At 36.7% G+C, this 25,461-nt stretch overlaps 1 protein-coding gene and 2 non-coding genes across 8 annotated transcripts; 1 reads left to right on the top strand and 2 right to left on the bottom strand.

The window, feature by feature from the left end:
• Positions 1-1,569: 1,569 nt before the first annotated feature.
• On the top strand, positions 1,570-22,153 carry LOC146897524 (protein MOR1-like). 6 transcript variants are annotated; one of them, XM_085737530.1, is made up of 8 exons: positions 1,575-2,305; positions 3,412-4,683; positions 5,365-5,460; positions 5,550-5,718; positions 5,813-5,877; positions 21,388-21,482; positions 21,604-21,704; positions 21,804-22,153. In XM_085737530.1, exons 3-8 carry the CDS (start codon positions 5,402-5,404, stop codon positions 21,858-21,860), a joined length of 546 nt encoding a protein of 181 aa, XP_085593656.1. In that variant the 5' UTR covers positions 1,575-2,305; positions 3,412-4,683; positions 5,365-5,401; the 3' UTR covers positions 21,861-22,153. The 6 variants fall into 6 exon arrangements, with proteins under 6 accessions (XP_085593657.1, XP_085593656.1, XP_085593658.1 ...); XM_085737532.1 differs by lacking the exon at positions 5,365-5,460 and having other exon boundaries at positions 1,584-2,305; positions 3,412-4,306; positions 4,558-4,683; positions 21,798-22,153; XM_085737529.1 differs by having other exon boundaries at positions 1,595-2,305; positions 21,798-22,153.
• A 565-nt stretch (positions 22,154-22,718) lies between these two features.
• LOC146897523 (U1 spliceosomal RNA) lies at positions 22,719-22,879 on the bottom strand. The gene has a single exon (XR_015024331.1). It is a non-coding gene; the product is annotated as a U1 spliceosomal RNA (small nuclear RNA).
• Positions 22,880-25,053: 2,174 nt separating this feature from the next.
• Positions 25,054-25,214, bottom strand: LOC146897522 (U1 spliceosomal RNA). Its single transcript, XR_015024309.1, has one exon. It is a non-coding gene; the product is annotated as a U1 spliceosomal RNA (small nuclear RNA).
• Between the last annotated feature and the right edge of the window lie 247 nt (positions 25,215-25,461).

Here is a 25,461-nt window from a genome sequence, read left to right as displayed (position 1 = left end):
TGGAACTAGAGATGAAAGAAAACCTCAAATTTAAATGCAAACAGATTCTAGTTAATTAGGCTCTTCATTTCTGCATCTTCAACAACATAAACTCAATTAGATATAATCAAAGGAAACCACCAAATTTATCCATGTAATTTATTGCGCTTTCAAATGATCCATGAGATTATGAATATTTCAAATACGTCTCTTACTCGGTGAAACATTACTCATATCTATCTTTCTGTCAAACTTTATTGTTATCACGTTTCGTTTACATCCTTATATTTTACTACTTAGTATCAATTTCGTCCCAGTAAAACGATGTTAAGCAACTAAGTTTGACAAAAGGATGAATGTGAGTAACATTAAAACGACGTTAAGTAACATTTGAAATATTCATAATTTGACATACCTATTTAAAAGAACTTCACAAAATCATATGCCAATTTGATGGTTTACTCGTCACTGCTGATCTGGTCAAACATTATATACGAAGCATGATGCACCTTTTTCTTTGAGGAAGTATATATGCTGACTTTACAGTGTGCATAGCCTCGAAGTCGTGTCTCGAAATCAATTTGTCCGAAAAATCTGCACTAAAAGTGATCCCTGCAATGACAGCCTCTGGCTCAAGCACTAATAGTGATCCCTTTCACGAGAACAAAGGTTGTCTCCAGTTTGTGCGGCAATGTTACAGAATTAATCAAAGTGAAGAACAATATTGTGGTTTGTGACGATGGAGATATTATTGAACAAACGTGACTCAACAGGTAGAATATTGTGGTCTGCAGCGTGTAAGGAGTTTCAGTGCTTCGCTGATGCGAGTTTTTTTCGATCAGAAGGCATTACAGGATACGAGTGCTGGGAATGTAATTTTGTGAAGGCTTTATCAGGGTGGAATGGCCAGAGATGCTAGTTATGAAGGCGAGGCTATGGCACTCTTAAACACTCTTAGATGGGTATAACAGATGGGATTGTCCAGTGTTACTTTCTTCTCAGACTTGTAAATTCTGGCTGACAGTAACCTTGGTGGGGTTGATGGTGCATCAGAGTTTAATACTCTTGTTTCTAGGATTAAAAGTATTTTATAGTTGAATTTTAACTTTGAGGTGAACTATATGATTATTTTGATAACATAATATTCTCTAAATGATTATTGAGTTATGCTAGCATATAACAATTTTTTCTCTGTTCCTATTATCATCAAGAATGGTGTGAAATTCCTGGAACTGCATATGAAATTAAAGAAAATCTAAGAATGAAGCAAGAAGAGACATCAGGAAGGAGCAATGGCATACTCTCTATCCATACAGTAATTTAGTTGACCAGATCTAATATGTACGCACAAAATATTCATTTTTCTTGAATATGATTCTTTCCTGGAATTTTTTTACCATGATTCTTTTTCTGTTTTCTGGAAACAACAGGAATGAAACCATCTTGCATGCCAAGCAAGTTATATCAGTTCATCTTAGAATTTGCAGAGTTGTTGGTTTAATCTCCTAAGCTAGTTTTGTCTTACACTGGTTTATCTGGTAAAACATCAAGGTTGCCATTTTTACCATCTAGATAACCACTTAAAGCAATAAGATATTCCTTCAGATTGTCAATGAAGCTCCTGATTATTTGTATCGACCATATTAGGCTGGCTTTCAGACGCAGCTACTACCTCAGAAGTATCAGTGAGTGGTATAAGATTATTGCTTCCTGCATCATGTGCAGAGACAAGAATTGCTTCAGCAGAAACCTGATTCATGATGTGAACCTTATCCACCAGAAACAGTCGCATCCATCTTAGTGTTTGCAATTTGTTCATGTTCCCTTGCATTTTGAGAGATATCCTTGTCATCCTGATCTTCCTGCACATTCTCTATAGTCTGGAACTCTTCCCCTGTCATTACTTGTATGACAGGAATCGATTTATCCCCTAAATTGTGCTGAACTATCTCACCAGTTACATTAACTAATGCAAAATGAAAAGAAGTACTTCCCTCTTTATCATGTTCCATTGGATTGATCTGCACCTTCCTAGATTTTTTGTACAAGGTATCGTGATTCTGAATATCCAGTGACTTGTTGTGCAAGTCATCGTCTTGTTGCACATCTGTACATTTTTCTGTTTTGGTTCCTTCGTATACACCTGCCTGCGAGGAAGCCAAGAAAATTTCAATGGAAGAGAATTTGTTAAAGGAAACGAAGAAACTTCATTGCGAGGATCATATTTCTCATAAGAACTGGAAGGTTCGATATGAGGCAAATATCGATTTGGCTTCTCTTTGTCACTCCATCACCGATCCTAAGGACCCTCGTATCCGTCAATTTGGTTAGTTAGTATTTTTGTTTTTTGTTGGTAAGTGTATGTTTGGTTCTGCGGTGATAAGAAATTATTTTGAGGGAATTAATTCTGACTATAAACTTGTATTTGGATATGTTCATGTAAAAGTGAGTTGAACTATAAACTTGTGTGTAAAGATCTATTTTAGAATCAAAAGCTACAAGTCCTAGCTTCAGTTAGAATCAATTATGGAGGAAAAATCAATTCTACTCGAAAGTAAACAAACATGTCAGAATCATTTCTACACCTCCAAAATCAGTTTTGCCCCTCTAGAAGTGGAACCAAACATACACTAAATGTTTTCTGCATTTAACGGTGATTTTTGTGTTTTTTGAGGAGTTTGAACTTTGAATATGGTAGGTCATTCTTTTAAAAAGATTGTGGCGGATTCTTTTAAAAAGAATGTGTATTTGATTTTACTACAATATTCAACTTGAGGATTTCATTCATCATATATGATCATGGTTTCTGATATTAATATTACAGTTATTATATTCTTAGGTTCTGGCTTTGCATATGACTGAATTGAGTGATTAGCCTCTGATAGTGGGTTTTTGCAAATTCTCTACTCTGTATTTCATATTGAGCAGTGAAAATATTTTGTCATTTACTGCTGCATGTTTAGGAATTGAGTTTATAGAATCTAGAAATAGAAAAAGTTTATTGTTCTGGTAGTGGATGACATTGTTGAGGATTGATTGTCTTGAGTGATGGTTGGCATGTGCAAGTTAGTCTCAATTAATAATTTTAAATTTCTTTTTGCTGAAAGAAATACCGTGGAGGCCCGTTTATGTTGGAACATTTAAAAATAGAGCTCCCATTCTGTTGCATATTTAGGAGTTTATGAAACTTTTGAAGTAAATTAGTCCTGTTTTCCACTTCCACATGACAATTCTATATATTTTATGGCTTCATTTCTTGTGTATTTCCTGTTTTATTGTTATCTATTTTCCTTGTTCTGGTTCATAATATTTTTTGATATGGTGAATTTTCATTTCTTAAGATTCTTTGGGATTTAGTTTACACATCAATAACTTTGCATCTACTAGTCATATTTTTCACCCTTTCTTTATTAAGTCTTTTGGTAATTTTAGGATGCAATGGAGAAAGCGATAAAGAACAAAGTTGCTAAAGCGGTGGTACCTGCAATAGATGTTATGTTTCATGCTTTAAGGTTTGGAATCTCGTTGCAAAACTATATAGTAGCTGTGTCTGTTTTGTTGCTCTCATATAATGATAATGTAAAATTCCAATGCTGCTAAATTTCCAAGGCCACATGAGTTGTAATCCAACTGCCACATGAAAAATTCCAATGAAATTGCTACGCACTGTGTCTGTTTGGTACTCCAGACCTGGGTGTGCGCCTGTTTCTGGTTATAGGGACTGAAATCTTGGGACCACTTTGACATTCGTAATAGGCCAGGTTTCAGGTTGTAAGCACAAACAGACCAGTTTTGCTGATTTTCAGAGTGATCATGAATCTAATACTAGTTTTGCTGTTTTGGTTCCTTCTTATACACCTGCCTGCGAGGAAGCCAAGACAAGTTGTTAAAGGAAGCCAAGAATCTTTCATGGGAGGATCGTCTTTCTCACAAGAATTGGAAAGTTCGATATGAGGCGTAATATCATTCTTCTCATCTATATGCACTGCAAGTTATTGCTCTTAATATCATTCCTCTCATCTATATGCTCAGTATGTAATAAGGCGAATATCGATTTGGCTTCTCTTTGTCACTCCATCAATGATCCTAAGGACCCTCGTATCCGTCAATTCGGTTAGCTAGTTAGTTAGTTAGTGTTTCTGTTATTGGTTGGTTAGGGTTTCTGTTGTCGGTTGGTTAGGGTTTTTTGCATTTAAAAGTTGAGGAGTTTGAATTTGGTAGGTCATTTTTTAAATAAGATTGTCGCGGATTTGAATGCTCATGTGCAGGAGAAGGCACTTGATGCGTTGATTGATTACATGCAAGCTGTAGATGCTGACGTTGGGAGGTGATCATAATTTCATACTTAATTTCTAGTTATTAGTGTTCATATTCTCTGTAGCACCGACACTTATGATCAAAGGCTTGTTCGGTGTCAGTGTCTGTTAGTACTTCGTAATTTATATTTAATATTTAATTTAATTTAATTGCATTTTTAATATAATGAATTATAACATCTTAATAAATCATGAATATTTTCTCTATATAACAAATTTATTTGACTTTGACTTTGAATTTGAATTTGATCTTCGGGGCAAGTTGTTTGGGAAGGAAGTTTGTGATGCAGTTGTGGCTAAATGTCTAACGGGAAGGCGAAAGACGGTAGAGAAAGCTCATGCAGTGTTTTTGCTCTTTGTGGAATTGGAGGCCGTCGATGCATTTCTGGTACTATTCTTTATGTGTATTTGATCTCACTGTCTTGCAATTCCATTACAATATTCAACTTGAGGACTTCATTCATCATTTATGATCATGGTGTCTGATATTCATATAAAAATTATTTTCTTAAGTTCTTGCTTAACATATGATTCAATTGAGTGATTGGCCTCTGGTAGCGGGTTTTCGCAATATCTGTACTCCATATTTCATATTGCGCTCTGAAAATATTTTGACATTTACGGTGCGTTTGATTTATCTTGTAATACTTTTTAAAATCTAGAGTTTGTAAACTGATGTGAGTTTAGGAATTGAGTTTATAGATCCTAGAAATCGAAAAAGTGAGACAGTAGTGGATGGCATTGTTGAGGTTTGATTGTCCTGATTAATGGTTTGGCATGTGCAAGTTAAGCTCAATTAATAATATGAAATTTCTTTTTGATGAAAGTATATTGTAGAGCCCTGTTTATGTTGGATCACAGAAATACATCTCTCTTTCTGTTGCATATTTACGAGGCTATGAAACTTTTGAATTCAAGTAGTCCTGTTTTCCATTGCCCCAACTGATATGGAAATTCTTTTCGATGAAACTATATATTTTATGCTTTCATTTAGCCCTGTTCTAGTGTTTTCTATTTTCCTTGTTTTGGTTCATAATATTTTTGATATGGTGAATTCTCTTTTCTTAAGATTCTTTGTGATTTAGTTTACACATCAATAATTCCGCATGAACAAAGTTGCTAAAGCGGTGGTGCCTGCAATAGATGTTATGTTTCAAGCTTTAAGGTTTGGAATCGTGTTGCAAAATCTATAGTAGCTGTGTCTGTTTTGTTGCTCTCGTATAATGATATAATTATCTGTCCTCATGCTGCTAGTGAATTTGGAGCTAAAATCGTGCTCCCGAAAAGAATTTTGAAAATGCTTCCAGAACACCAAGACCAAAATGTCCGTGCATCCTCTAAAAGGCTGACTTTTGAACTTTTTCGCTGGGTCTGCAAAGATGATGTAAAATCAATCTTGTTTGAGAAAATGAGAGACACAATGGTAAGCTTATCTGGTCCTCTTAGTGATTGATTTGTTATATTCTCCTCCTAATGTAAATTGTAAAGTATCCAATTCTCTCTCTTTCTTTCTGTAGAAAAAAGAGTGGGAAGCAGAAGTTGTAAATGTTACAGGAACAGCAAAGCCAAGCCGCAGAATAAGGTAGATATCTGAATTTTCAGTCCATCAAGAAGATCCTTTTTTATGCCTACCGGACATTGCCGTAATGTGTTGCAATCCACGAGCATTCTTATACTTTTTTTCTTCTTCTTCATGCCTTCATTATGTACGCCTTTTTTATTTTATCCCTTTCCATTTTGCTTTTTAAGATATGATATTCTCTACGCCAGAGATTTGTGCATTCAGATGTCATAATGCTGTTTGGACCCTTAGACGATCTTTAATGCTAGTGCTGAACATGAAAATATTGTACAGTCTTCAAAAAAAAATTGTCAATTTGATGGAGCCTATCTAGGGTAGATACTAAAATATTCTTCAAAAGAAAATGGAACAATTAAACGTTACCCTACCTGCTTCCAATGAACAAAACTATTCAAAAATAATTTTCAAGACTTCAAAAGCTTTCTTGCTGTTTTATATGCGACGTTTTGCTCGAGCCAAATTTCCGGCATAATTTTTGCTGGTTGTAAAGTCTCCAAATTTTAACTTACTCCCTGAAAACTGAAACTCTTTTTATCAAGCCAGATAGGGGTTTAACTTGAATCTTTTGCTTGTTATGTTGGTTATAATTGTAAATGTTAGCTTTTGCAAAGGCAGCAGAAGCAATAAGCTCAAGACTGAAAATTAAGGTTCAAAATGGTGGAGAAGAAAGAAGAAAAAACTAGAAAAATCAAAAGATAATAAAGTTTTGAGAACAAAGTACTAAAAGCTAAGATACTTTGATACATTAAACTTAAGCATACACTACAAATATATAGAGCCAAGCCATAAGCTTGCTTGTAAGACTAAACATAAAATCTGCACTAAATTTACTCTTAAGCACTAGTCATCATCACCTAAGAACACTAGACATCATTACCTAGGACTGCTTTACTTACTAAATAAGCAACAATTTAATTATGACACTTAAACTTAAACAAGCAACACTTTAATTATGACAGAAAACAGCAACACAATTAATTATTAAACCAGAAAAATATCAATCTCCAACACTCCTCCTTGATATTTTTCTTGAAAAAACTCCAAGCATTGATCTCATCTTTCCAACCTTCATCTGATAAAACTTCATTGGCCAAATTTTTGTATCTGTTGCAGCGGAAACACATTGAGCTTTAGTTGATGATTGGGTGACCCCTTCTTGCTTCTTCGAATTCCAATCAGACACAACACGACCAAATGAAAAAACACAATCAGATGCAGTTTTGACATCGTCGCTTTCTGCATAATCTAGAATGTCTCCACTTTCATTTTGAAAACCACACAAGTCATAAACAGAGGCATCAACAACATTACAACCAACATACTTCTCAATAATCTTTTTCTCCTCCTGCATGGTAACTTTACAGCCCTCAAAATTAGCAGCTTCAGTATACCTTGCAGTCTCTAACATAGCAATATTGCATCTAGCATAATTGTCATCCAAAATTCCCCTTTTTTGAGCTGAAAAACTCGCTTCAACTCTACTTGGAAAAACACGCAAGGATGTTTGCTTCCACTCTACTGGAAAGCTTTTGCCTCTCATTTCAACAATCATTAATTTAGTTCCAGAAGGATCAAAAATAGTGCATTTCATATCCTTAAAAAGCAAAGAATAATTTTTCTCCATCATTTGTCCAACACTCAAAAGACTTTGATTTATCTCAGGTACAAATAAAACATCCGAAATATATTTTATACCTGAGAGAGTTTCAACAGCCACAACTCCTTTGCCTTTGACCTCAACATGTTGTCCATTGCCAATGACAACTTTGGAGTAAAAAGATTTGAAGGTGAGAAAAACACAAGAAGGGGGGGTTGAATTGTGTTTTAGAAAAATTCTTCGTTTCTCCTAAAAACTGAACACACTGATCAGAAGCTAAGTGAGACAGCTTCTGAAGTGATAATCAGAATCTAAATGCAGCGGAATAAAACAGAGAGAGAGAAGAAGAACGACACAAAGCAATTATACTGGTTCCTTCCACAATCCGGAAGTAGTCCAGTCCCCCTTGCACTTCCAAGGAGATTTCACTATGAGTAATATCTGATTACAAATGCTCAAGCACACAAGCAAGAGACTTCCAATGCTCAAGCACACAAGCAAGAGACTTCCTTTGCTCAAGAACACAATCAAGAGACTTCCTGCTCAAGCACAACTGCAAGAGACTTCCTAACTAAACAAAATTACACAGAAAATTGTTTAAGGTTGAACACTTGATATACAATCAGAGGTGCTCACAATACAAATCAGATACAGACTCAATGGACTTAAGAATTTCTAAGATATGACTTTGAGACACAGAAATTCTAAGTGAATGCAGAACAATTTCAGCAGAGGTTTGGTACTTGTGAAAATCTTTGTGAGTCTTTCGTTCAGCGTTCTTGCATTACCAAATCTCTAGGTCTTCACTCCTTTATATAGAGGTGTGAAAGAGACGTTGTGAAATTGCCAGCACACCAAAGAGTCGTTGTTGAAGCTTGATCTTTCACCAATGATCTTTTGCCTGATTTGGTTGTTGTCCTATGAAGAACAAATTTGAAATCCATTCCTTATCCAAAGGAACATCTATGCAGGCGAGACCGTATTCTGGAGCTGTTTTCTTGTCTTGAAGTGCAGACACAAAACAGAGTAGTGGAGAACGTGGTTGTACAATTCGTACAAAGTACAATGTCAACGCTTTTGTCCAAATTGCAAACACATGCCTTCAAACACCTTTGAAATGACCGTTGCAAACTCCACTAATCCTTTGTTTGTGTTTTCGAATCCAATAGACAGCTTTTGCATTGATAATTCTTCAATTCTTGATTCTTTGCAAATCCAGTTGATATTCAGCTTCTGGTGAAATGGCTTCTGATGAGGCAGCTTCTGATGATGCAGCTTCTGATGATGCAGCTTCTGATGAGATGACTTCTGCAGCTTCTGATGATGCAGCTTCTGATGATGTGACTTCTGGACCTCTTGTCTTCAGGAGCACTATTCTTCAGGAGCAGCTTACTTCAGGAGCGCTATTTCTTCAGGAGCAGCTTGACTTCAGGAGCGCTTTTTCTTCAGGAGCAAGTTGCCTTCAGGAGCGTCCAAGCTTCAAATTTTTGTTGTTTCCATAGCTCTTTATTTGCTCATTCAGAACCAATGATGATGTAACTTTATAATTATGGTCCTGTACACTTGAACAAATATTAGCTAATCCAATTTACAATTTTTAATACCTTGTTATCATCAAAACTCTTTAAGGTTTATTGTTAAACACATTTTGTTCCAACAATCTCCCCCTTTTTGATGATGACAAACAAAAGTATTTAAAATTGATCAATTGTTGTTAATCTAATTAACAAGTTGACTTTGGGGTTCTGAGGTTTGTAAGCTCAGAATCTGAGGTTTGTAAGCTCAAACTCCCCCTGAGTCTGATAGTCTTTAAGGTGAGGTTTGTAAGCTCCCCCTAAGTTCTATCCAGGTTAATTAAATTCATTTTGCGCGCAATAATTATTATCAGAGCTTAAAAGCAAAATTGAATCATTGAAAGAATTAACTTATAGATAAGAAGAATGGTTCAATTAACTTTACTTGAATTTTGATACTCCTTCGTTCATTCATAGCTTATACCAATAAGGTAAAAAGATAGAAGTTTTTCAAAAATTTCAAATGCCATTAATGGGGCTCAGAGCCTTTAAATACTTGTCACATATACTCCCCCTTTTGTCATTATCAAAAAAAATTAAAATAAATCTAAGCACAAAAGACAAAAAGATATGAGAAAAACTCAAACAGGAGAGAGTATAAAAGAAAATGAACTAAATAAGTCAGAGCAAAAATCATGTATATTCAATTGTCAGAAGCAGCTAAACAGTCAGAATCAGTAAGCATTCAGAAGCAAAAGAAATAAGACAAGATGATTTCAGAAGCAAGGACTAAGAAAATAAAACAAACAACAAACAAAGAAAAACACAAGGGTGTGCAACTAAGGGTTGGTTTGTTGTTGTTTCTTCATCTCTTCCATTTCTTCAATCTTCTTCTTCAACAATTCTTCAAGTTGTTGTTGCCTCTGAAGAAGAGCTTGTTCCCTTTCTCTAGCTTCTTGCTGCTGCTGTGCCATCTGTTTCTTCAGAAGCTTACACAGCCTTGCTTCTCTGGTCAAGTAATCCGTTTCAAAGAAGAAAGGCTGGTTTGCCAAGAGCAGTGTAGAACTTCTTACTCTAAGACTCTGATTCAGGTTTTCCATTAGCCTTCTGACTGAAGCTTGCTTGACTCTGATGCATTTAGCCTTGATTTCTTCAATAAGCTCAGCTGCCCTGTTCTGAAGTGATGCCCAGGAGTCTTCATATGCACCTGTGAGATCAATCGTCCTTCTTTGATCCACCAGATTGTGCATCTGACTCAAGATTGTCAGAAGCTCAGAATTGATATATCCAGATTCCAGGACGTTTGTGGGTGGATGTTCAAGGATTTCAAGATCAGAATCACTGATTTCTAAGTCTTGAATAGGGTTAGGAACTGGAATGGTAAGGTGTGTTTGTGTGTTAGAAGATGAGGGCTGGTCAGAATCAATGTGTGTGGTGGAGGTTGAGGCTTGAACATTGACTAGAGAGATGTCAACATCCATGGGAGTTGGTTCAGGAGAGTGTTCAGGTAAAGGTTGAAATTCAGTTTCAGATGGTGGTTGTTGTGGTGAAGTTGTTGTTTGAGTGTTGAGTTGGGGGTCAGTGATGGCTATTGGTGATTGTGGGGGTGTTGTGGGTTTATGTGGTTCAGGTGTTTGTTGATGAGGGTTTTCTGAAACAACATTTTCAGAAGCAGCTGCTTCTGGAGTTGTTTCAGAGGCTTTTTCTGAGGCTTTGTCTAAGGGTAACTCACCTGAGTAGTGGAGAGCAAGATTGTCTAAGACAGAAGTGTCTTCTATTGGTTCAGGTGCTGATGGTGAAGAGGGTGAAGTGAAGATAGAGGTGACTGGAATCTGGATTACCTGATCTGCAGGGCCAGCTTCAGAAGTGATAGTACTAGGTGCTTTCAGAACCGCTTCTGAAGCTTTAACAGCCACTTCCTTGACTTCTTCAGACTTCTTCTTGAAAAATTCATCACAATTCTCCAGACCTGAAGCCTTGAGCCTTTGATCCCTCTCCAAATTGTATTGAGCTTCTTTCCTTTTTAATTCAGTTAGCATCTGAACAGCTTGCCCATCAGCTTCTTTCTCCATATCAGAAGTTACTTCAACCATTGGAGTGAAGGTTAGTTCAGATGCCTTCTTCTTGTGCTCATTTGCCTTTATCCCATCAAGAGCTTTATTCAGATGCTCTTCTGTGATGACTGACTCTGATCTGTCCTTGCTTCTTTTTATGGGAATAGAAGCAGCCCTAATTTTCTTCTTCTCCATTCTATCTGCTAACTTATCAGCAGCGTATTCCTTAGCCATCCTTTCCATGACTGGAGTTACTTCAAACATAGAGTTTTTCAACTCAAGAGGAGCTTTCTTCTTCTTCAACTTGGGATCAGCTTCTTCTTTCTCTAACTCGTCCAGAGCTTCATCCAACTTCTCTTTATGGTAGACAGTTTCAGTCTTTCCTCTCTTTCTCTTAACAACTTTCAGTTGCTTGACCTTATCAGCAGCAGCTCCAGGAGCACTTTTAACTTTCTTCACTTTAACAGGAGCAGCTTCATCCTGAGTGCTTGCATCTTCCTCCAAGATGTACTCAGCTACTAAATTGGCTAAGATTTCAGGGTTGCTTTCTTTAAAGATGGGAGGAAAGTCCCTGATTATCTCAGTCTCAGCAGTTGTCATCTCTAACCACTTCTCATCTTTAGGGGCTTCTTTGAAGAACTTCATAGAGTGTAAGCTCCTGCTACTGATAGTCCTTTCAGCAGTAGAGACTTTGAAACATTTATCAGAAGCACTCCTTGTCCTTTTTAAGAACTCCAGCACCCTTCCTTGATGAAAGATTTCAGACAGCAATCTTCCATAGGGTACTTGTTTTCTTTCTCTTGTAATGCTTTCGTTTATGGCCCAGCAGAGATGATCCATTACATATCTTGGGAAGTTTATCTTTTCCAAAATAGCCATGAAGTAAATTGCTAGCTTCTGTTGATTGTTGGGTTGGTCAGATCCTCCTGCTCTTTGAAAGAAGCAATCATTACTGAACTTCACCAACATCCTGTTGTGAATCTCCATTTCAGAGGGCTTTGCATCCTTCTTCCCACCCAAAAGAGTGTTGTAGTAACCTTGTAGCAGGACATCTTCCTTCCTGACTATTTCTTGGAATCTTCCCTCTGCATGCCTTCTACAAGCTTTAGCTATAACTTCCTCAGTGATGGTTATAGGAATGCCCATCACTTCAGACCTTATTTCTAAGCTGTCAAATGATGTAGGATTCATATCCATGACCATTTTCCCTTTCTTTGACCCAGCTTGTTTGCTTACAACTTTTGCAGGCTTTTCATTGTACACTTCAGCTTTTAACCAAAAGTCCTTGACCAAATTCACATATGTTGGCCCATTTAGCATTCTGAAATACTCAGACAGCTCCTGTGTTTCTATTAAACCTTCCATGTTTACTTCGTACTTCTTGAGTGAAATAAAGTCCACTGGTGACTCTATTTGGACTATCAAGGATTCCCATGGAATATTCATAGTCTTTTCTTTGTAGATGGACCCAGATTCTGATACGCTTTGCTTGTTTGATGTAGATTCTGAAACTTTTGAGCTTGATGATGCCATTTGATGATTGACGAAGATTTGAAGAAGATGAAGATTTTTAGGGTTCTAAGGTTGAGAGAATGCGCTTACTTCGCAAGAGGTTTGAGAGCAAATGTGTTTGTTGTGAGTGAGTAGTGTGTGAATTGACAAAGTGTTAAAAGTAAAACGATTGCAATTCAAAAGAGACAAACAAACATAACATTAATGACAAAATTGGGGGCGCGTGAAAAGTACTTTCATAGCTATTAAATCATCATTGCCCTTTTTAGTTATACGCCAACACATACAGGCCACGTAAGAAGTTCACAGAGTAACTATCAAGTTAGTGGGCCAGAAGTTACTTTAAAAAGTAACTCCCAACGTTTCCACTAATCCAACTATTCAGAAGCAACAAATCCAGCTTCTGGACTTCAGATGCCGATGTCATCATCAGAAGCGAGTTTTCCTCAGAACCTCAATAAAGAGCTTCTGATGGACTACTGCTTCTGAACTAACTTCAGAGCCTAAAATCCTATTCAGGAGCAAGCAAACATTTAATCAGACACGAAGTGCATGTTCAAATTTTTCTTTATAAAATCAAATCTTTCAACAGTTAAAGGCTTAGTAAATATATCAGCCCATTGATTTTCAGTATCAATGAATTGTATATCTAAAATTCCTTTTTGAACATAATCTCTGATAAAATGGTGTTTGATTTCAATGTGCTTAGCTCTTGAATGCAAAATTGGATTTTTAGACAAACAAATAGCAGCAGTATTATCACAATAAATGGGAATACTGTTAGCAGTTATCTGATAATCTTCCAACTGATGTTTCATCCAAAGTAGTTGTGTATAACAACTTGCAGCTGAAATGTATTCTGCTTCTGCTGTAGACATAGCAATAGTTGTTTGTCTTTTGCTAGCCCAGGATATAAGATTATCACCCAGAAATTGACAATTGCCACTGGTTGATTTTCTTTCAATCCTATCACCAGCATAATCAGCATCACAGAATCCAATTAGCTTATAATCTAAGGATTTCCTATAAAGGAGTCCAAGATTAGTTGTTCCCTTCAAATACCTGAAGATTCTCTTGACAGCAGTCATATGAGATTCTCTAGGATCTGATTGGAATCTTGCACACAAGCATACACTGAATAAAATATCTGGCCTAGATGCAGTGAGGTATAACAAAGAACCAATCATACCTCTATACAGCTTCTGATCTACTTTAGCTCCTTCATCTTCTTTGCTCAGGTTGCACGTAGGATGCATTGGAGTGTTCATCACTTTACAATCTTCAAGTTTGAACTTCTTCAGAAGCTCCTTTGTGTACTTTGATTGATGAACATAGACTCCATCTTTGCATTGATTGATTTGGATGCCAAGGAAGAACTTCAGCTCTCCCATCATGCTCATTTCAAATTCATCCTGCATTAACTCAGAAAATTCCTTGCAAAGAGATGCACTAGTAGAACCAAATATTATATCATCAACATATATTTGCACAACAAGAATATCTTTCCCAAGGGTCCTTCTGAAGAGTGTAGTGTCAACCTGTCCTCTCTTAAAATCATTTTTGATTAAGAAATTACTTAGTCTATCATACCAAGCTCTGGGAGCTTGTTTCAAGCCATATAGTGATTTCTTCAGTTTAAAAACATGGTCAGGATATTTAATATCCTCAAATCCAGGAGGTTGCTTAACATACACTTCTTCTTCTATGACACCATTGAGAAATGCACTCTTGACATCCATCTGATATAATATTATGCCATGATTAACTGCATAGGAAAGAAGTAACCTGATTGCTTCCAATCTTGCAACTGGAGCAAACGTTTCAGTGTAATCAATGCCTTCTTGTTGACTATACCCTTGTGCAACAAGCCTTGCTTTGTTTCTTGTTACTTCACCTTGCTCATTCAGCTTGTTTCTGAATACCCATTTTGTTCCAATAATGTTCTTGTGCTGAGGTTTGGGTACCAGATCCCACACATCATTTCTTTGAAATTGATTCAACTCTTCTTGCATAGCTAGGATCCATCCATCATCTGAAAGTGCTTCATCAACTGTTGTAGGTTCAATCATTGAGATTAGTCCAATCATTGACTCTTCTTGTCTGAAATGTGATCTTGTTCTTCTTGGACTATCTTTGTTTCCAATGATTAGCTCCTCAGGATGTGAAGACTTGTGTTTGAATGTGTTTCTGGGAGGATCTTCTTGATGTGAGCCATCTTGTGCTTCATCAGAAGCAGTTTCATTTTGCGCTTCTGATGTGGGTTCAGCTTCTGGACTATCTTCAGACTCAGCTATCTGATCAGGTTCTGGAGTAGCTTCAGGAACCTGTATCTCTGCAAAACTTTCACCTTGCTTTGAAGTTTTATCTTCAAGCTCCTTGTCATCAAATTTAACGTGCATAGATTCTTCAACACAGAGTGTTTCTGAATTATACACTCTGTATGCCTTTGACCTTTCAGAGTAACCTAAAAAGATTCCTCTTTGGGCCTTGGCATCAAATTTCTTTAGGTAGAGCTTGTTGTTCAGAATGTAACAAGTACATCCAAATTGATGAAAGTAAGAGATATTGGGTTTTCTTCCTTTAAAGAGTTCATATGCTGTTTTCTCCAAAATAGGTCTAATATAGATCCTGTTTTGAACATAGCATGCTGTATTCACTGCTTCTGCCCAAAAATGTTTTGGTAAATTGTTTTCATGAATCATGGTTCTGGCCATTTCTTGTAAAGTTCTATTCTTTCTCTCTACAACTCCATTTTGTTGTGGTGTTCTAGGAGAAGAGAATTCATGGAAAATTCCATGTTTTTCACAAAAAGCTTCAAATGGCTCATTTTCAAATTCTCCACCATGATCACTTCTGACTTTCAAAATTTTTGATTCTTTTTCAGATTGAATTTGAGTGCAGAAGCTACTGAATACATCACACGCAACATCTTTACTCTTTATGAATTTCACCCAAGTCCATCTGCTGTAATCATCAACAATGACTAATCCATATCTACTTCCATATAAGGATGCAGTACTCACTGGTCCAAATAAATCAATATGGAGTAATTCTAAAGGTCTTGAGGTTGAGACAATGTCTTTGGTTTTAAAAGATGACTTCACAATTTTCCCTCTCTGACATGCACCACAAAGTGCATCTGAATGATAGTCAATGTCTGGTAGCCCTTTCACAAGTTGTAACTTACTAAGCTTAGAGATTAACCTCCAGTTAGCATGTCCCAACCTTCTGTGCCACATCCATTTCTTATCATTCACTGATAGTAGGCAAATCACCTTCTGATCAGCCAGTTCAGAAAAATTGATTTTATAGACATTGTCAACTCTCTTTCCCTTGAACACAATGGATTTGTCTTCCTTGTTGATTACTGTACAGTTGGGTTTTTCAAAAAGCACATCATAACCATTATCACAAAATTGACTAATGCTCAAAAGGTTATGTTCAAGACCATCTACCAACCATACATTATTAATTGAGGTAGAGGAATTACCAATAGTTCCTGTACCTATGATCCTGCCTGACTGGTTCCCTCCAAATTTCACATTTCCTCCCTCTTTCATTGTTAGGCTGAGGAACATGGACTTGTCTCCTGTCATGTGTCTTGAGCAACCGCTGTCTAGGTACCATGATCTTTGCTTTGGCACTGCTCTTAGACATACCTGCATCATTGACATTTTTAGATTTAGGTACCCATTGTTCTATGGGTCCTGGAAGGTTAGTACTTAAGGCTTTACTCTTCACTTCTTGTACCTTGTGCTGTGAGTTGGGTTGCTTCTGATTAGCCATCACCTTAGGTTTTGGTACTTCAGAAGCAGTAACTGTCTTCTTCTGAAACTTAGACTTCAGAACCCCAGATTTTGGTTTCACCAGACTCTGAGGAATAGGTTCTGATCTTTTCAGGATCCTAACCTTTGAAGTTTTGGAATCAGATTTGATCATAGCCTTTGACTTAGAGTTCTTTGGCTTTGAAGTAATCTTAGCCTTAGAACTAGAAGCTTCAGGTTCTGATTGAACAACAGTTTCCAACTCAGCCCCTTCTGGTACAAAGAATGTTTTCAGACCTTCCTTGATGCATTCACAACAAGACTTTAGATTGGTTTTCTCCAGTTTCACTTCTGGAAAACCAATTCCTCTGCCATTGTTCTTGTAAATGCTATAAATCATAGAAGCCACTCTGCTTCTGTCAATGCCAGATATAATGAAGTCTTCAAGAGCAATTTCATGATTACTTAAAGGTTTTTCATTACACTTTTCTTGTAGCTTCTGACATAAGAACCTGAGCTGGTCTTCATATGTTTTACACATGAAGTCAAAGCCCCTAAGTCCCTGTTCAGAAGCTTTCAGATCCAATAGAGTTGATTTTTGCTGTTGTACCAAATCAGCATATTTTTCTTTTAAATCCTTCAACTCATTGGTTCTTACTTCAAAATGTGTAAGAAGTTCTTTAAGTGACTCAACAAGTTCATCTCTGGGAATTTTGGAATATACCTCATTTTCATCTTCTGAGTCTGAATCTGATCCAGCTTCTGAAGTTGCTGTTGCTACCAACCCAACAACTACCTTTGCATCTTCATCAGCTTCCTCTTTATCAGATCCAGATTCACTACCCAAATCATCCCAGGTTGCCATTAAACTCTGCTTAATCTGCTTCTTGAATTTGCTTGGTTTGAATGTAGACCTCTTTGACTTGTCCTTTGACTTTTCTCTTTGAAGATCAGGGCATTCAGCAATGAAGTGACCTGGCTTCTTACAGTTGAAGCATCCCTTCTGATCTTCTTTCCTTGAGCTTCTGGAGTTACCCCTTCTGGAGAGAAACTTTCTGTTCTTCTTGGCCAGATATTGAAGTCTGTTTGAGAGCATGGCCATTTCAGCAGCATCTGGTTCAGAGTCTGAACTTGACTGTTCTTCCTCTTCAGATTCAACCACTTTGAGAGCTTTTGATGACTTGCCTTTGGATGGAAGAGCTATTGATTTACTCTTCTTAGTAGACTCATGTTCATTAAGACTTAACTCATGAACTTTGAGAGAACTAACAAGATCTTCGACACTTAAAGTGTTTAAATCTTTAGCTTCCTCAATGGCAGTCACTTTTGGTCTCCATCTGGCAGGTAAGCTTCTGAGTATCTTGCTTACATGATCAGAAGCAACATAGCTCTTCTTTAGAATCTGTAGACCAGAAACTAAGGTTTGAAACCTTGAGTACATCTCCTCAATAGTTTCATCATCCTTCATTTTGAATAACTCATACTGATGTACAAGCAGGAGAGCCTTTGCTTCTTTGACCTTCTTGCTCCCTTCATAATTTGAACAGAGAGAAGCAAACATAGCTTTAGCAGTGGATTTGTCACTCATCTTCATGTATTCTGCTTTGGGTATGGCAGTGACAAGAGCTCCTCTGATAATATGATGCTTCTTGTAAAGTTTCCTCAGTTCTGGAGTATGTTTCTTTCTATCCACAGCAGCTCCTTCTTCATCAAGGACTAAACCACCAACGCCGTCTTCCAGAATATCCCACAATTCTTCATCTAGGCTCATGATGTAACTGTAAAAATTGGTCTTCCACCAAGAGAACTCTTCAGCATCTCCATTGAACTTTGGAACTTTTCCAACACTGGTTTTCTTACTATCACTATAATCATGTGAGACATTTTTATAGCTAGTATCACCATCAGGAGGAGGAGTAGTCATGTTTTTCTCAGATCTTTGACTGTTGCACGGTTAAGTGATACACAACAGACCAAGGCTCTAGATACCAATTGAAGGTGAGAAAAACACAAGAAGGGGGGGTTGAATTGTGTTTTAGAAAAATTCTTCGTTTCTCCTAAAAACTGAACACACTGATCAGAAGCTAAGTGAGACAGCTTCTGAAGTGATAATCAGAATCTAAATGTAGCGGAATAAAACAGAGAGAGAGAAGAAGAACGACACAAAGCAATTATACTGGTTCCTTCCACAATCCGGAAGTAGTCCAGTCCCCCTTGCACTTCCAAGGAGATTTCACTATGAGTAATATCTGATTACAAATGCTCAAGCACACAAGCAAGAGACTTCCAATGCTCAAGCACACAAGCAAGAGACTTCCTTTGCTCAAGAACACAATCAAGAGACTTCCTGCTCAAGCACAACTGCAAGAGACTTCCTAACTAAACAAAATTACACAGAAAATTGTTTAAGGTTGAACACTTGATATACAATCAGAGGTGCTCACAATACAAATCAGATACAGACTCAATGGACTTAAGAATTTCTAAGATATGACTTTGAGACACAGAAATTCTAAGTGAATGCAGAACAATTTCAGCAGAGGTTTGGTACTTGTGAAAATCTTTGTGAGTCTTTCGTTCAGCGTTCTTGCATTACCAAATCTCTAGGTCTTCACTCCTTTATATAGAGGTGTGAAAGAGACGTTGTGAAATTGCCAGCACACCAAAGAGTCGTTGTTGAAGCTTGATCTTTCACCAATGATCTTTTGCCTGATTTGGTTGTTGTCCTATGAAGAACAAATTTGAAATCCATTCCTTATCCAAAGGAACATCTATGCAGGCGAGACCGTATTCTGGAGCTGTTTTCTTGTCTTGAAGTGCAGACACAAAACAGAGTAGTGGAGAACGTGGTTGTACAATTCGTACAAAGTACAATGTCAACGCTTTTGTCCAAATTGCAAACACATGCCTTCAAACACCTTTGAAATGACCGTTGCAAACTCCACTAATCCTTTGTTTGTGTTTTCGAATCCAATAGACAGCTTTTGCATTGATAATTCTTCAATTCTTGATTCTTTGCAAATCCAGTTGATATTCAGCTTCTGGTGAAATGGCTTCTGATGAGGCAGCTTCTGATGATGCAGCTTCTGATGATGCAGCTTCTGATGAGATGACTTCTGCAGCTTCTGATGATGCAGCTTCTGATGATGTGACTTCTGGACCTCTTGTCTTCAGGAGCACTATTCTTCAGGAGCAGCTTACTTCAGGAGCGCTATTTCTTCAGGAGCAGCTTGACTTCAGGAGCGCTTTTTCTTCAGGAGCAAGTTGCCTTCAGGAGCGTCCAAGCTTCAAATTTTTGTTGTTTCCATAGCTCTTTATTTGCTCATTCAGAACCAATGATGATGTAACTTTATAATTATGGTCCTGTACACTTGAACAAATATTAGCTAATCCAATTTACAATTTTTAATACCTTGTTATCATCAAAACTCTTTAAGGTTTATTGTTAAACACATTTTGTTCCAACAAAGATTCATCAAGTTCTTTAAACAAACTAACATTGTTAGTCATATGATTGGTGCATCCACTATCTATTAGCCATGTTTCTTTGCTACTACATGCTAAATAGCAAGAAGCCTTAAACAATTGCTCCTCATCTTCTTGGTGGTGCTCAACAACGCGGGCTTGTTGTTCCTGCTGGTTTGTTTTGTTTTTGCAAACCTTCTCCACTTGACCAAGTTGGTTGCAAGCTCTACATTTAACTCCTGGCCTGTACCAACAAAACTTATCTAAATGAGTATCTTTTTTGCAATGTGGACAAGGTGGAAACTTCTTTTTCCCAAAACGTTTAAAGCTTTGGTTTTTGCCTTTGTTGCTGGCCAAAAAAGCACCTTCAACATTTTCTTCCATCCTTAAAGATCTTCTTTGTTCAGAAGCTTGCAAAGCATTAACAAGCTCTGCAACTGTGATTTCGGAAAAATTCTTATTTTCTTCAAGAGATGAAATTTTGGCTTCAAACATCTCTGGAAGACACACCAATATTTTTTCCACAACTCTTTGATCACTGAGATCTTCTCCCAACAATCTGATTTGTGTAACAACTTTAGAAATTCTGTCAGAAAACTCTCTAACAGTTTCAGTTTCTTTCATTTTTAGTGCTTCAAACTCTCTTCTCAAGTTCAACACTTTCATTTTCTTTGTTCTTTCACTTCCTTCGTACTCCTCCTTCAGCTTGTTCCAAGCTTCTTTTGCAATTTCAAGATTCAAAATCTTGATAAAAATATCATCATGCAGAGCTGCTTGTATTATGGCAAGAGCTCTACCTTCTTTTGCTACTTCATCACTATGATTTCTTATTTGAGCTAATGTTGGGTTGTTTGGGAGAGGTGGTGGGTTGCTGCCATTTTCAACCACGTCCCATAAACTTTGAGCTCTCAAATAAGTTTTCATTTTGACAGCCCACAAATCATAGTTTTCTCCTAAAAACACAGGAGGTGGAGGTAAAGAACCACTATTGGAAGCCATTTTTGGTGTTTAAAAGTTTTTTGTAAAGGTTTTTGTGAAGGTTTTCTTGCTGGTTTTCTCTCACCCTCAAAGTTTTACACTAGTTTTCTAACCTCACAGACCCGGTAAGATCAATGGGGCTCTTGATACCACTGTTAGCTTTTGCAAAGGCAGCAGAAGCAATAAGCTCAAGACTGAAAATTAAGGTTCAAAATGGTGGAGGAAGAAAGAAGAAAAAACTAGAAAAATCAAAAGATAATAAAGTTTTGAGAACAAAGTACTAAAAGCTAAGATACTTTGATACATTAAACTTAAGCATACACTACAAATATATAGAGCCAAGCCATAAGCTTGCTTGTAAGACTAAACATAAAATCTGCACTAAATTTACTCTTAAGCACTAGTCATCATCACCTAAGAACACTAGACATCATTACCTAGGACTGCTTTACTTACTAAATAAGCAACAATTTAATTATGACACTTAAACTTAAACAAGCAACACTTTAATTATGACAGAAAACAGCAACACAATTAACTATTAAATCAGAAAAATATCAATCTCCAACAGTAAATCATTGTATGAGGGTGATGCCATCTTGATAGATATTCCAACATTTTTTTAGATCTGAGAAAGACAAGGAACCTGAACAGGAAACTATATCTGAGGTTGTGGGAGCTGGCCCTGCTGAGAAGCCGAGCCCCTCACGAGCGGAAATTGGTAACTCCCTCGGTCAAATAAATCGTTTCTGCTGTCTTGTTTATCTTCTATTTAGTTTGTGGTTGTTTGATGTATATACATTTGGCTGTTGTGTCTTGTCTTTTTCTTTTTTAACTTTCAGAGTTTTTGAAGACGATACACCGTCCAAATAAAATAGAAAAATATGCTGCTGAGCTGAAGCGGTCTACTAACCTCCTACGAAGTGGCTCTCATACGTATGAGGTAAGTTTTTATGAAAGTTTATGGTGCCTTTAGCAATGCTTTTGATTTAAGTATCACAAATTTAGTTTCTTCGTGCATATTTCAATTCCGTAGTACCAGTCTCTAAAGGAGCAGATTACGAGTTGTGCCAAGTATAACAGATTGTGTACTGCCTAGCTGAAACTCCAAAGTCTTTACCGGAGAAGGAACCGTTGGAGGCTGATATCAAGAAATTCAGGACAGTCACTTTACACAATGAGCCCCCATCAGTCCTAGAACATGCTTTCTTTCCTTCATTCGTCTATATGTCCGTTTATAGAACTTTAAGATACAATGCCTTATGTCAGTTGATTTGTTCATCACTAGACCTCTTAGTATTCTTGTTTTTCTTTTTACTCATCATGGAAGATGTGCTGCTAGTTTTGTATATTGATCATATTCCATACTTTCTAATTCAAACATCTTACTCACTTTGAGGATATAGGTAAATTGTTGACGATACAATAAGATAGTTCTTTGCCTTGTGATCAAAATGAACCCCTCAATTTGCTAGATTATATCAAAAACCCATACTTCCTTTTTCCCATCTTATTTATTGGTCATATTACACAATTCTCTTTCACATGTGCATTCTGCATGTTTTTCTTTAGAAATGTTGCAGTGTAGTGCAAATTAGCTATTAATGAAAAATTTATCATATGAAATTGATTGCTATGTACTAACAGTAAAATCGTAATTTTTTTACACATATATCCAATCAAATTATGTAAAGTAGATAGCATTGATTTAATTTGATGCAGGTCTAATAAATTTACGGTAGATGATGTATTCAAATTAAATTATTAATTTGACGCCTTTATTAATATTTAATTGTGAAAAAATCATAATGACTTGATTTTAAAAAATCATAAACTTGCTAACTTTTGCTAATGATTTAAATATACTAACTTGAACCAACAAAAGAAAATAGTAACTTGTAAGGTATTTTGTCATCTCTAAAAACAATACAATTCAAAAAAAATTAAACTATTATTGGAGGGGGCCGCGCGAACGCAGGCCCCCACGGCATCAAATTATGATGTAGGTTGTTCTACTTGAGAAAACCTTAGATAGGCACCCCTCCGAAGTGCAATGGAGGTCACCAACCTAGGCCATGGACCTTCTTGATCATCCATTGACCCCATCCAGGTAAGTATGTTGCAACGATGCAAATACCTCTTTATTTATATTCCCCTCAACACTCCCACATGTGAAATCCGAGAGATGTGGGACAAATGGTAAGCTGTAACGAACTTGGTTAACTAAACTAAAACCTCTGATTCATGTGTATTACCTAACGAATCTCTTTCCTCAGCAATGGTAAATGACTATACAATTATTCACTTCTTGTGTATTGAATTAATACAATTCATTTAGCTTTTGCAAAACAAATTATAAGCACTAAAATGTGAAGAATGCTATGTTTTCATTCCCAAAGTACCCTGCATATTAAAGAGTAAAACAAGTACGTTCATTGATTATCCAAGTTAAGACCATAGACAATGATGTTTAAATATCCAATTTTGTTAGCTGCATGTATCATGATGTTTAAATATCCAACCATGGACGCCACCATCCCCGCATCAAAACAAGACTGGAAGTCGACCAGCACCAGCGCTCCTCTCTATTCCGGCAACGAAACCCAGATTCTGGCAACTTTCCAAAGCGGAACTCACTGAACGTCCAGAAAAGGGGCTTTGTTTTAATTGCGACGTAAGGTTTTATCAGGGACATCACTGTAAAGGATGATTGCTCCTCCTCATTGCTGAAGATGAAGGCGACATCAATTTCATATTAGGAGGATTTGGAGAAGGATGGACCAACCATATCGCGAGAAAGAAATATGTTCGAGCTGCAAACCTTTTGCTATAGTACTCAGAACAAATTGCAGATATTATGACCAAGCCTTTGAAGTTGGAAACCTTTTGCAAGTTGAAATTTTTTGTGATATATGTCTGTAAACTAAATTTGTTTGTCATAAGGTTCAGTTTAGGAGAGTGATTGTTAGGATATGCTTGTTACAAGTTAGTTGTGGAAGTTACTTAGCTCTCAAGTAACTCAGATCTTACAAAAAAAAAGGAGTGGTTGAGATTGCGCACTGCAGTACTGAGGAATAGTTTGCAGATATTATGACCAAGCCTTTAAAGCTGGAAACCTTTTGCAAGTTGAGGGAGAAGCTAGACATCTGTGAAATGTCTTGTGGAATGTCTTAATTCTTTGTGATATATGTCTGTAAACTGAATTTGTTTGTCATAAGGTTTAGTTTAGGAGAATGATTGTTAGGATATGCTTGTTACAAGTTAGTTGTGGAAGTTACTTAGCTCTCAAGTAACTCAGATTGTTGTGTATCTCAGTTTGCTATATATAGCAGCTTTGTATCAAACCATAATTCAAATAAGAATACACTTTTACATAACACAACACTCGCTCCAGCAGATATCGAACCTACGAGGTCCATATCTAATTCAGTCTGAGTATAAGCTATTGTTCTGAAATGAGCATGTCTGACGGTGATCATCGAACTGGTAATTTCTGAGTGTTACTTATATACATTTCAGCTTTATAATATGAAACATGTTACTTTTGTTTGGACTATTTTAAAATCCGAAAAGTTTTGATAACGGAAATTACAATAATTTAATGTCAAAACACATGGACTTTGAGTTTTTAAATATTCCGATTATAAATCTACTTGGGGTTGGGACCTTGAAGTGTAATCCTCTCAATGTCTCATGTTTCATTCTCTCCACGACCAATTTCGGTGGGTTAGTTTATCTTCTTCAACGAACCCTTGCATCCGTCAATTTCGTTAATTAGTGCTTCTCTTTTTGGTTTGTTAGATTTTTTCATTGTGTGTTTGAATTTTTAATTTGGTAGGTCATTTTAAAAAAAAAAAAAAAAAAAAAAGGACTGGCGGATTCGAATGCTCATGTGCAAGAGATGAGAAGGCGTTGATTGCTTACTTGCGAGATGCAGATGATGACGCTAGGTGATATTGGTGTTCATATTTAATTGCATTTTTGTTTGAATTTTGAATATAATGAATTATCCCATCTTACTAAATCATGAATGTTTTCTTTGTATAACAATTTTATTTGAATTTTGGAGCAAGTTGTTTGGAAACGTAGTTTGTGATGCCAGTTGTGGCTAAATGTCACACAAGAAGGCGAAAGACGCTAGAGCCAATTTTGGTGGACTAATTTAACTTCTTAAAATAAATTACAACTTCCTTTTTTTAATATTGTTGGATTCAGCTGAAACAATTAAAAAATATTTTTGCAAAACCATGATTAATGTTTCTTCAAAACAAAAAAAAATTAAACTATTATTGGAGGGGGCCGCGCGAACGCAGGCCCCCACAGCAACAAATTATGATGTAGGTTGTTCTACTTGAGAACACCTTAGGTAGGCACCCCTCCAAAGTGCAATGGAGGTCACCAACCTAGGCCATGGATCTTCGCGATCATCCATTGACCCCATCCAGGTAAGTATGTTGCAATGTTGCAAATACCTCTTTATTTATATTCCCCTCAACATTTCCACATGTGAACTCCGAGCGATGTGGGACAAATAACAAGATATAATGATTTTGGTTAACCAACTAAAATGTCACGTACGTATTTTATTGCGTGTTACCAAACGAAGCTCTTTCCCCAACAATGGTAAATGACTACGAACAGGTTGCTTCTGTGATATCAAATTCTTGTAAATGTATCTTTGAACATACAAGGTCCTATAT

This window comes from Medicago sativa, chromosome 8 (assembly GCF_051527215.1).
Source record: "Medicago sativa cultivar Bolivia chromosome 8, Bolivia_mono, whole genome shotgun sequence".
Taxonomy (NCBI): Eukaryota; Viridiplantae; Streptophyta; class Magnoliopsida; order Fabales; family Fabaceae; genus Medicago; species Medicago sativa.
This window is presented reverse-complemented; position numbering and strand designations above follow the sequence as displayed.